At 41.0% G+C, this 13,287-nt stretch overlaps 1 protein-coding gene across 2 annotated transcripts in view; it reads left to right on the top strand.

Annotated features, from left to right (window-relative positions):
- The first annotated feature begins 848 nt into the window (after positions 1-848).
- The window catches only part of angpt1 (angiopoietin 1), a 69,663-nt gene continuing 57,224 nt past the window's right edge, over positions 849-13,287 (top strand). The window contains exons 1-2 of one of the 2 annotated variants that reach the window (XM_035991488.1): positions 849-1,071; positions 2,442-2,545. In XM_035991488.1, coding sequence (XP_035847381.1) covers positions 912-1,071; positions 2,442-2,545 — 264 coding nt within the window. In that variant the 5' untranslated portion in view covers positions 849-911. Of the gene's footprint in view, positions 1,072-2,441; positions 2,546-8,333; positions 9,239-13,287 lie in introns of those variants that run through there. The other variant, XM_031295902.2, reaches the window with a different exon arrangement.

The following is a 13,287-nucleotide window of genomic DNA, read 5'->3' as shown; positions in this document are numbered from 1 at the left end:
CAGAAGGAACTCAGAATAGGACAGGTCCGCCCTGAACTCAAAACATGAGAATAGTACACAAGATTGACACGCATTAGCACTTGCAAATAGGTCCCTTCTCTGATGACTCAATGAGATAGATGCTGGCACTGGAGATAGATTACCATGACACTGTGTTTGAATGTGTGTGTGTGTGTGTGTGTGTGTGTGTGTGTACACTTTAATCACCATCACTATGACAAACGGTGATGCTTAGAGGCGAAAGAAAAGGTGCCATCAGTGATTTGGCTGGGTTATGCAACCATTTAATCAAATTCAAATTTCCAGAGATAAAAGAAACGGGAACACTAAGAGTGCTAAAGCTATTCAAGCATGTCTGAATGTGTTGCTGAGGTTTGTCTTTAGAGTCAAACGGAACGCTTTTTGCCTTTTTTCCCCTCATGACAACTGCATTTATAACCCACAGTGTTTTTCTTTGTGTTCCGGCCAGGGATAGAAGATTAAAGAGCAAAATGGATTAATGGTGAGGGTCACACATTTTTGAGATGTCAAATAGGGAATACAATTATTTGATATGGATTTCAGGTATTTTTTATAGTGTAAAAAGTAGTTTCCATAGGCATCATATTAAGGGGTAAGTGGGGGGGAGACAATGAAGATGCAGATGCTTCTGTTTGTGTCCATATTATAGGCATATTGTGTCCGAGGAGTTTTCTTGTAAACAAACAAAAGTTATGTTTACATTCAGCGTTTTACACTAAAAGGCATTGTGTATCCTTAGGTCTAACAAATGTGTCGAATGCATTTGCTTTCTCATAAAACCTCCTTGATGTCGCCTCGCAGGCATTTGAGGGCGTCACGCATCCCAGACAGATGTGTCAGTGACAGAAGCTCAGTTAGCCTGAGATGAAAAAAAAAACTTCTAATGTAATATGTTCAACCAAGAGGTGGAACTAAGTGGAGCTGACGTTAGAGTGGCTGTTGAAAGAGAAGTTAACGTTATTATTTTTTACAGTCTACAGTTTTTACTGTGGTCAGGACGAACACCGTCAAGCGTTTCTTTCCAATTAACGTTAACGGTCGATTATCCTGGTGAGTTAGCTAGCTAGCTAACTACCCAACGTTAGCTGATTAGCAATAAGATCCCGTTGTTGTGGAGTTGACTTGTGTGTTATTTTACTTTTGAGGAATATGGTCAAGCAAAACCAGTCATGGTATAACGTTTACGTGATGTGAAGTAAATGGTTGTTGATGTAGCTAATGAGCTGTTCAGCATCCCAGCTCTGTCGACTAGCTACATGATTGCGGACTCGAAGCTAAGCTAAGTACAACATTTAGCTAAAGCTGCTGATCTAGCTAGCTCAAGTAAAGCACTTAAGGAAATTAGTGTGTGTGTTTGAATGTAAAGCTGTAAAAGTGTGAAAAGGCCAGATATGTATTATTTTGGAATTGAGATTGCAAAAGGAAAAAATACAATTACCTAGCTAGTTTGTTTGTTATAGTTATTGGTTATGGGTTGTTTATGTAAAAAAAACGTTATATTTTTTTTAGGGCTGTCAATCGATTAAAAAAATTAATCTAATTAATTACAGACTCTGTGATTAATTAATCGAAATTAATCGCATACATAATTAACGGTGCCTGAACCGATACTTTTTAAGAAAGTAAAAAAAGAAAACAAAGGGTACTAAACAACAGTTGGTGACATTAAAGAACGGCTTGTTTATTGCTAAGGCCATATGGTCAAAATTAAATGATTTAATAATAATGTATAACAATAACAATAACTTATTTCACTAGTAAATTGCTGTTGAACGACAAAAACAACCACCGAGGACATTTACAATAACCTCAAATGCACCACGAAGCTGTAGTTTACCAGTTTCATTGAACGCACCGTCTGTGTTGTTTTTCAGACGGCAGCTGCAGATTGTTACATCGCTGTTGAGTCACAGTTCTCTACAGTAAAACACAGTCAAACTTTACACCGTTCAGCGTTAGCTGTCAGCATTGTAACTGTGTTTAATCCAGCTAATAGCTAGCGGTAGGCTAACGTTAGCTGCTGTCGAGTGTAGTGTTAACTAGCTAGCGGTAGGCTAACGTTAGCTGCTGTTGAGTGTAGTGTTAACTAGCGTCACATGCAACGGTGTTTGTGTTGCCTGTATCGTCTTCAGAGCACCAGAGAGAAGTGCAGACATATCAGTGGCACCAGATTTCGGTTGGCAGGAAGAAGATTTTTACAAGTAAATGTTCCAGTTAATGATCCAGGCAGCACATTCTCGTCTCCCTCCTTCATTTTACAGTCCAATGGTGGCTAGAACGGCTCCGGGTCAAACGTCAATATGGAACGGATTAATCAGCGGTAATTTTTTTTTTTTAACGCGTTATTTTTTCACAGATTAATTAGTCGAAATTAACGCGTTATTTTGACAGCCCTAATTTTTTTTGTTATGTTTTTAAAGGAGGATTCTTTCTGTTGACAACAGAGGTGTTCCTGGGTCTGCTGTCCGGATGGTCATTGCTTCTTGTGGATTCCTTCATCTTCAACATATGGATATTGTGCCGGGTAGGAACCGTATCAAAGAAAAGTTAACTAAGGAGGATTACATTTTATTTGCACTTATTTTTCTGAGGTCTCGGATCATTTTTGATTGACTAAAAAAACTGACATTTTGAAGGGGCCCAAGGTTTACTTACAACTTTAAAGGAACATTCAAAGCAAAGAAAACCGAGACACCCCACTTTTGTTTTATACTCATCAAATGACCACGGAAAGCAGTTTAATGTCCCTTTTTAAATATATTTGTTTCTATCTTTTTTCTAATCCAGTGGTAGTGTGTGTTTGTGTGAGCTGGAGGTCTTATTGCTCTTACGTATAGTCTGCTACCGCAAATTTTCTTACCGAACAAGTAGTGAATTTAGTACCAAACCAGACTGCAAGATCTTGGGTCTAAGATATTTTGGAGAACCCCAGATATTGTTACGAGATTCTTAACACATCAATTCCCCACCAAAGGAAAGGTTACATGTCAGACATGTTACACCTGAATTGTTTTAACATGTTTGCTAGCATGCAGTCTTCTTTTTACTGCCTTTGCTGGCGGATTGCTGTGTTTCTTGGCATTTTACTGCGTACAATCAATGGCAGTAATTCTAATTGCGAGGCCCGGATGCTCATGTGAGTGCATGTGCATCCTTGTGCGCGTGCAGAGTACATACAAAACAGGGACCCAGTCGTATAACAATTGCTCCACAGCACTGCTAGTGGTCAAAAACTCCACAGGGTATCTTTTAATAATTGTTCAAAATAGTTGCTCTATTATTCATCCACATACCCTACCTAATACATCTAGTTTTATAGAAGTAGAACTAATAAAACTACTTTAGTCAGTAAATCAAGCTGAAACTGTAAAAGTCAGGCGAACAGAAATAGTTTTGTCCCCAATCCCCAGTGGAAATTGCTTGCTTGACTTTAACCTATAAGACGCTGCCACCAGACAAAGAGCGACTGGAAAAAGATCTAAAAACTCTGATATTCTTTGTTCCCACATTATACATTCAGTTTTAGATCACATGCGAAAGGCAGTGTCATTCGGATTGATGTTGAGTTATACAAAATGTCCTCCCAAACTTTTCACAAGTAAAACATAAGCCAGGTTCCCATGAAGGCAGGCTGCCTCGAGGCCTGACATGACCCACACTGTGCTTAACTGTCACAAGCAAAATAATTATTGCATTTTATTTACTGTAACTGGGTTTGCATTGGATATATGTATGGGACAGGAAGTACAGGATAGACAGCACGGGACCTCAAGGGTTAGTAAATGATTGTACTCTTGTAGGTTTGAACACCGGGTTTGGTTTCTCAATAAGTTTAAATTCCAGTAAGAATTCAGATCTGAGATAACACCACTCAGTTATCGACTCATAAATATAAACAGTGTTTCCTCATAAGCTTGTTCAAGTAAAACACAAATACCTTCCATCTTTTTTCTCTGTTTTGTGATGGATCAATGTTGCCATGCTCCTGATCAAGCTATTTTAAAGCCCATGTTGCAGGTTAACCACCACTGTTGATTAATGGGTACATAAAGCACTCAACATATGTATATCATTGTTAAAAATGTCTCCAAATAGTGTTAAAGGCCAGTTTTTGTCGTTTTTGGTATTATTGGGTTTTTTAACGCAATTCGATGATGACGTCACTTTGGGGAGACGTACCTCAGCCTAGTACAAGAACTATGGTGACTGACTGGGATGAGGAAGAGGTGTTTTTACTGTCAGTGAATAGCACCGAATGAAAGTCAAGGTTTTCTTTATATCTAGTGATGGTGATCATGTCGTTAGTTCAAATAAGTACTGGTAATCTAGCTAGCTCTAGAAATAGAAGGCATCATGCTAGCTATGGGCTAACTTGCCAGTCAGCCCCACCTGTGAAATCCCCCAATGTTGTAAACACATTTTCGATTAGATATCTCACCTTTTGATGGTAGCCTACTAGCTACAGTAACAACATATTTGCCTAGTGTTTATTTATTACTTGGATGGGGATGCTGTTCGGCTTTTCACAAGTTTAGACAGCTAGCTAACGCTACGCCGACGTTTTGCTAACGTTAGTGCAACAGCGTTAGCCTAGACTGCTAGGTAAATATTACGACTGCCTTCGGAGTTTCCAATATCTGCGTCCACGTTGTCAACATAAGACATGTGGCGTTAGTGCTCCTTTTGTACCATAATTGTATTGAATGAAATGTTAAGCTTCGCTCCTACGAGATGGGTGGATTTTTGTTACGTTACACACAAAGTTAACTGGCTATAGTTAGCCTCTGCGTATGCTAGTGGAATTAGCTAACGTTGCGTAGCCAGCCAGCAGCTTCGGCAGTAGTTTCGGCTAACACATCCACAAGCGTCTCTATTTCAAACATCACTGCAGGTTGACTGCTTTTAGCAGCAGAGGTTGATTGTGGGCGACAATACTGTCGTGGTTAGCTCACCGAAACTACTGCCGATTGCTGAAGTTGCTGGCTGGTTACGCAACGTTAGCTAATTCCGTACATACAGGCAAACTATAGCCAGTTAGCTTCGTATGTAACAAAAACCCATCCATCTCGTAGGAGCGAAGCTTAACATTTCATTCAATAAAATTATGGTACGAAAGGAGCACTAACGCAACATGTCTTATGTTGACAACGTGGATGCAGATATAGGAAACTCTGAAGGCAGTCGTAATATTTACCTAGCTAGCAGTCTAGGCTAACGCTGTTGCACTAACGTTAGCAAACGTCAGCGTAGCTAGCTGTCTAAACTTGTGAAAAGCCGAACAGCATCCCCGTCCAAGCTGTGTTTCACTTTCCCTCCAATATTATTATACACATAATAAAGACACATGGACTCGGTCGAGACCAAAAGCCATATTTTGCAACACCAGTGGCACAGACCGAGACCATAAACGGTGAACAGACGGGGCTTTCGTCTGTCGTCTCCCCAACGTGACGTAATGCAATGCATTGTGGGGGAAAAGAGAATCATTGCAAACCGCTGTAAAATAGTACTACTTTTTCGTATTTTATTCCGTTTTGTGATATCAATTGTATTTGATGTTGTTGGGTAACAGTTTAAATGTTTATTACCAACAAGCAAATTGCGCAAATTCATTAGAAAATAAACCCTGCAACATGGGCATTAAAGCTAAGGCTTGATAAATCTAACTATCCACTTGCCTTTTACATGAACAACATGGTATGTATTGAGTAGGGCTGGGTATCGTTTAAAAATGTTCGATTGAATTCGGTACCCAGCCCTAGCATTGAGTTGCATGTAACTGTAAATGTTTTTGGGCATGGTACAAGAAGACGAGGAATATTTTAATAAAATGCTGAAAATAATACAATTTTCAAACTGATTTTCAGGCTTTTTTTCTTTTTATCCAATTTCGATATTCGATAATTTTATTAAGTTTGCTAATCTTAAACTTGTGTATATAAGTGCCTACATAGAGAGAGAGTTATTGTATTTAAAAAAAGGGTCCATCTAGGGACGTGCATTGCAAATAAGCTTAGACTATAAATGCTGTGTTGTGTGGCATAGGTCTATGCTATATACTTGTCCCTATACAAATAAACATCAAAGAAATAGTTGTTAGTTGCAGCCCTAGTTGAAAACATTTGAATGTTTCCTGCTGATTCATTTTAAAACAAGAATCTTGTGCATTTGATGGGTACATACATGCTGACTGCGACTGAAGCTGCTGTTCAGAAGAGGGGGTTTAGCAAACAGGTCAATATATCGTTCACAGACGACTAGACATAACACCTCCCCTCCCAATTTCTGTTATACATCAGTGAGTTTTTTTGTGTAGCTGTTCATAGACATGATGTGTAGTTTTTATTTTGCACACTTGCTCAGAGGTGCCGATTATCTCCCACTTAGTTTCCCTTGGACACAGTAACTGGCGCCCAGATTTTAAGACACCAGCAAAGTACGTCAACCAAAGACAAGCGCTCCAAGAGATATTTGCACATGCTTTGTGTCTTGGCCAGTCTGGGTTATTCAGGGGGTTTGTTATCTTGGGTCTCCTTCGTGCATTTGTTCACACTGCCCCTCTGCTCCCACACAGAGGGCCCAACGTTTTGTAGCGCCCTGCTATCACTGAATACACACACTTTATCAAACACACACACACACACACACACACACACACACACACACACACTTGCAGGATCATGCAGACGTATTAGTATAACATGTAAGCATTAACAGAGAAATAACATTGCCAAAAGAAATAACGTGGATGGTTCCGTACAACGCTCTTCACAAGTAAATTAAATGATCAGCTCACTATTTTCATTGAATTTTAGTCAATTTTATAGCATTTGAAAAAAAATTGATAAAATAACTTCAGAAAAAGCACAGAAAAAACATCAGAAAAAGCGCCGAAAAACTTGGAAAAAAGTGACTAAAACGTCAACATTTCCACTTGGAAAAAAGTGACTAAAACGTCAACATTTCCAAAACATCGGGAAAAGCGACAAGTGTCAAAAAAGACGACCAAAACATTGAAAAAAGCAAAGTTGCACGGTCGACGGGAAAACAACACAAGCATAAGCATGTGCACTGTCACACAGATTTAGATGTTATTCAGGCAGCTGTGTCTCCCCGAATCAGAGATTTTAATGTACTTTCCATAACAAGTACTTGACCTTTGACCCAGAGCCTTTCAGCGCTCTGTTTCCTCGTTCTGTTCCTTCTTCTGGCCTAATGATGAAGACACATTCCTTCTTCCCATGCTCATTCTTGGATTTCACATTTGTTTTCTTGAAAACATAACAGAAGAGTGTGTGTGATAGAGACATAACTGTACATGAGATTTAGTGGGTGAATGAAAGACAGAGCGGAACTTTTTGCAGTCTGGTATTAAAAAACAAAGAATATCTCAATTCATTTGAATACATTGTTTTTGAAACTGTCCATTTAGAGGCCAACAATTTTAATATCAGTACACCGTTCAATCGGTGAAGTACTCTTATAGGGTTTCAGCTCTGGTTGATTTGGCGACACCTCTGGTTGCTGGTGGCAATGCTAAGAACTCTGAATAATACAAGCATTCAAAATTATTCTTTTATCGATAACTGGGAGCTGCTCAAGACGATGAGCAACTTGTGTATTTCCTTAGTAGTATGGACATAATAAACATTTGCTGTCTTATTTAAAAATTGCTGCTGCTATACGTGTACCTACTCAAACATACAAGGTGTGCATTCGCAGCCTCTTGTCCTTTCGAAATTCGTTCAGTATGTGCATGCAGACTTTGCCACTGACGATGCTAACCACTTAATTGAGAGGTAACTAATGAATGTAAATACATTTAATGGCTATAACAGAAATATTGGGTATGATTTGATGAAAATATTAAGGTGCTTGGAAGACCTCCACCTCTATTAAGAAGAGGATGAAAACAACTATGAAGATTTCTCTTGCCATGCTGATGGTTTTCTATTGTCGGTGGAGAGACAAAAGAAAGTTGAGAAATGGACTATAAAAATTCCTAGAAATATACCCCCCTCGTGGCTACTTGTGATGTAGCACCTGTCATTGCACAGTATAGAAGGGAGTAGAGTTGCATCTCAAGAGCAGATAAATTGAACACACGTTCAGTTTTTTGTGTCAACACACAAGCAAAAAAGGCAGGTCAGCCACATAAGCCTGCAGTCAGCAGTGCCTGTAAACTGATCCTCATAGTCTAAGCACATCCTCTGAGCTGGGGTCCTTTTTCTGCCACACAAACACACACGCACACACACTCATTCGTGCACACATACATTCCTCTGCAGGCTCTGCGAGGGGCAGGCGCAGAGTGTGCTGGAAGCTTAGAGCTGTTCTTCAGAGTGAGAGTCTCTCTCACTCTCCCCAGTCGTTAAGTCAGAGAGCAGAGGAGGAAGGGAAGGCAGAGAGACCAGGGGAGGTCTGACGACACCATCCCAGCTTGCCCAGCACCTATTTTAAATGCACATATTGATACATGCATGCACAGTCTGGCTTTGATTCACTGGAGGAACATCAAGATTTATAACCAAGCTGTCACTCTGCAAGACATGTCTGCAACTTTTCCTGCCAGGACAAAAACTTAAGGGAGCTTTGGAAATATAGCATGTGTAAGTGTCTGTGGTGAGAGAAGCAGTAGCTTTCAATGCTGGAGGTCCAATGTGAGGATGGATGACACAGGCTAACAATGTTCCTAACCACTTTCTGATCCAGCTTTAAAAGGGAACATCCAGCCTAACAAAGAAGAAGCAGCTAAAGATACTAGAACCTAATTCACCTGCCACCTTGACCCCAGGCTTATATGATGCTGTGGTACAACTTTGGCCACCATATGCTCTCTCTGGCAGCACTTCTGGTGATTGTGAGCTGTGGAGGAGGGGAGCAACGGAGAGGAACGGAAACCAGCAGCACAGGTGGCAGCAGCAGCAGCAGCAGCAGTGGTAGCAGTAGCAGCAGCAGTAGTAGTGGAGGAAGTGGTAACAGTAACAGCAACAGACGCTTTCATAAGATCCAGCATGGCCAGTGCACCTACACGTTCATCCTACCTGAGGGAGAGGGAGCCAGAGGAGGCTCCTGCAGGGAAGCGAAAGCTGGTGGCCCGCAGCACAACGCCAACTCTCTCCAGAGAGACGCTCCGCCACCTGAGCCTGAGTTTCCCAGCCAGAAGATCCAGCAGCTTGAGCACATTATGGAGAATTATACCCAGTGGCTACAGAAGGTAAGAAGGGTGGTTCACAGTTTTAATGCAGTGCTAAACAAGGTTGACCAACAGAGTCGACCTACAGTCAGCTGTTTGATATCACATCATGTTTTCCTAATGGCAGATCAAAATAGGAATGCAGTTGAATTTCCCTCTTATAATGAGATCCCTGTTGAAAAGGTTGGGTATTGAATCGCATCTACAACAACCCTGCATGAGACCAGATCCGTTTCTGTTATTGTGGTCGCGCTGCAGTATATTTGTTTCCGTGGGTGTGTGTGGTCTTCGCAGTGTCTGATGTGGCTTCTCAAGATAACTTGTTTTAGTTACTGGATGAGGCTCTCCAACTAAACCTGGGCCGTGTTTGCTGTTTTCTCGTAGTCAACACATTGTTTGTCAAAGTGTTTGTAAGAAGGAGAATTTATGAGCTTTAGAGGTTGCGATTTTTTTGTCTGGGTGATGCTGTGTGAGTGGTTTCAAACTGAAATGTCACAGAGATGTACAAATGTCAGTAAAAACATGCACAAGGAGCGTTAACTGGAAGGATTACGTAATGTGCACCTCTATTAGTCCTTGGTCTCATGGCAACCTCTAAAATCATTGGACAAACTCAAAATTACATTGTGGTCAATTTGCAGGACGGCTGTATTTCTTTGTTTATTATAATTTGACAATTTGTTGAAACAAAGCTTCCGTCAGACAACACAATGTGTATTTAATAATCTAGATATAAAAAGACAGAGTTAGCAACACAATTTATATAAACCCTGCTGGGCTGTTATGTAACTGTAACTTTTTCTGAATTTAACTTTTTGTTCTGGATGTCTCACAGCTGTCTGCTTTTCTAGCCTCCACAGACTTGAACCGCTGTGTCTCTTGTCTGCCGCTCCGTATCTGTCCAGCAAACACATCTATGTTGTTCCTACATTTTATCTCTGTTTTTTCCTGAGTAAACTACCCTTTGACTAAATTCCACAGATGTCCGACTGAGTTGCGCCGAGTGTCGGTCATAGAGCAGAGGTAGTTATATGTCAGTCACCCCCTGTTCTCCAGTGGGCTGTCTCTTTAATGGCAGGAAGTCAGGGAAACTCCCCAGAGACACTCAGAGGAGGAAAAGACAGAGAAAGAGAATGCTCCCTTTTATTTATTCAAGTCAAGGACGTGTGAGTATAGCTTGAACATCCAGACTTGCAAGAAATATATAAATAAACATATTTGATTTTTGTAAAGAATATAATCATTTTATAGAGCTGATATGGTATGAAATGAGTCATGTTAATTACTCTTGAACAACCAAATTACAATTTATTAATAGAGCCACCATGGTGTTTACTATGCTTACTATGTTCAAATATGGTTCTACTGTAATTTGAATGAGTTGCGAATCATGAGGCTATCACTGATATGGCTTGGCAAGCACTCTGCTTTTCTAAGCTTTGAGACTTTGTGTCTCCAAAGAAAGTGAGACTCTCTCAATATCTCTCTGAATACATGAATCAAATAAACAGACTTACAAATTTGGCAGAACAGGATCCTCAACTTTCCACAATATTGTTCAATAAGATTTGCAGGTTCAGTCTGTGATGTATTGCGTAACACTAATAGTTTATTTTTTGTCTACAAAGCAAATGCATGCACAGATAACACCTGATGGATTACAGTGTAACTGGGGAATTGATCACCCTGAACTTCATCAATACCCCAAGTCTGTTCACTAGCGATCAGCGTGTCCTCCCAAATGTGTGTGTGTGCTTCTCTGCTGTGTGCCTGCTTTTCATTTGCTCTCAGAAAGTAAACTTTTCACTCCTCAGGTTGGAGGAAATGGTCATTCCTCATCAATTACCCAGGCGTTGGTTATAGCATGTTACAGCGAGATGTTGATTGAGTTTGTAATCAGGGAGGTGTAGTGTTGGAGGCTGCTCCACCCTCCTGCACATTCAGATGATCTTACTAAACCACAGAGCAGATAGAAATCCAAGGAGGATCTTTTTGTTACGCTAAAGGCCGTTACAGACCAACCAGACGGCCGACCGTTGGCAGAAAAGGCAGTTGGACTGATCAGTCTCCCCGAGTTGGTCAAAAAACTGCCTCAGAACACACTAAAGCGACGAGACGTAATACGTCTCCATAACAGCAGGCGGCGCTAATCTGTATTGTCGCCCAAAAAATGAAAACCGGCAGCTGATTGGACCAACGTGTCACGTGGGTCTGGCTGCTGCTTCCGGATTTTTCAACCGGCCATTAATGGCAACTCATTCAGAATATGATCTCATATTGTACTAAAATAGTTCACCGAAATGTGTTTCTGAAAACATTTTAAGTGAGAAATAGGCCATGCAGTTGCTGAATCTGTCTTTATTTCAGATCGACAAAGGTCAGTTTAAAAGATTTTCGTCAGATTTTGAGAGGCTTAGTACGGTCATCCCAATCGCCATTTCCGGGTGAGTCCCGACTGCCCTGTCTCCGACAGTCATGTCAGGTTGGTGAAAATGAAGGCCGACAGCTCCTCCAACGGACGACGGCACGGAACACACCAAACAGACTCGAGTCACTGACCTCGCCAGACTGTCCAACGGCCGATTATCGGCCCAGTGTGTAGCTGCCTTTACAGGACAGAATCTGTGAAATATCGTGTGTGTGTGTGATGTTTCACCAATATGTGTTTATCTAATTAAAAAACATAAACCCTTGCACCTTTTTTTATTGATGAGTTTCTACACCAATGCGCTATAAGTCTTAAAACCTGTGCGCGTTTCTGCATGGTTCCCAAAAGCCATCTATGTGTCAAGAAAGGCCAGGGGTGAAATAACACCGGCTTTATCTTTGCTCAGTGGACCTCATCCGTCCGTGATAGTACAAGTGATACTATGAAAACACAGCGGCAGCGTTGGTAGACTGAAGGTTTGACTAATGAGACCTCTCGAGTAACTTTCTCCTCAGATGTGAAAAAGGGGAGTGTGTGGAAACGTCTGCCATCACCACCAACACTATCATGCCTCTTTCCTGGCACTCTTTAGTTTTGCAGGGATGCAGACATTTCATTAAATTAATTTCAAATAGAAAATTATATTTCATTTAAAAAAAAAGGTAGCGGATTATATTTAACAATGTGAGTCCCTGGATGCATGTAAATAAAGATAAAAGATTTGCACAAGAAAAGAATTGGCGTAGACATTTCAGAGGGGACACTTAAACACACAGTGGTAATTCAGCCTAATTGCACTGCATGGGGGGGAACATCAGGATGCAGTTAACATTTTTCATTGGACTGAAGATTAAGTGTCCTGGCCAGTCTATCTATCTTAATCACGCCCTCGTTTTTACTGCTTGTCTAACAGAAAGCTTGCCCTGATGTGGCTCCAGCCAGCCCTGATGAAAGAGATGGACGGAGGAGACCGTTCCAGATAGCTCCCGTGCCTGGGTGCTCAGTCCAGTGTGGGGGGTAGACGCAGAGAGTGATGTAGCAAACAGCTGTTGGGGAAGCATTTTTAAGACTGAGATCTTTCCTTTCTCAACCCAGGGTAGAGTATATGGACCCTGATAACATTCCTGACCAGTCAAAGGTGGCTTGTGTTTGTCCAAGAATTACTTCCCTGGCCTGCCTGCAAGGCGATTAGCCTTGGACAAGCTTGGATCTGACCTGCAGCAGGAAACGAGCTACTTTAAACACAATAATAACGATCAATAAAAAATTATTATCACTATGCAATTTTAGGCCGTTCCAGACAAAAGTTGTCAATCGTCTGAGAAATCATTCTAAAATGGTGGTCTTATATTGTACTGTGTGAGAGCTTCGTCGACCAAAGACTGGCTGCGTTACAACTCTAATGGTGTGTGCACACAAAGGCGAACTAAAATATTTGTGTCGCACCATTCGTGTTTGATCACGGGGTTCATATTTGGATAGTTTTTGTTTAATCGCATTACTCGCGCTGCTCGTGTACCCACCGGTGTAGAGCTGTAGGCACCAACAATGTTTATTTCCATCATCAATATGGCCAAAATAACCACTATTGCTGCTTTGTACCTGCTGTGAAAGTCCCAGATACGTGGGGAAATCAAACGTC

Source organism: Sander lucioperca, chromosome 14 (assembly GCF_008315115.2).
Source record: "Sander lucioperca isolate FBNREF2018 chromosome 14, SLUC_FBN_1.2, whole genome shotgun sequence".
In the NCBI taxonomy this organism is placed as follows: domain Eukaryota; kingdom Metazoa; phylum Chordata; class Actinopteri; order Perciformes; family Percidae; genus Sander; species Sander lucioperca.
Note: the sequence above shows the minus strand (reverse complement) of the source record. Positions and strands in the feature narration are given on the sequence as shown.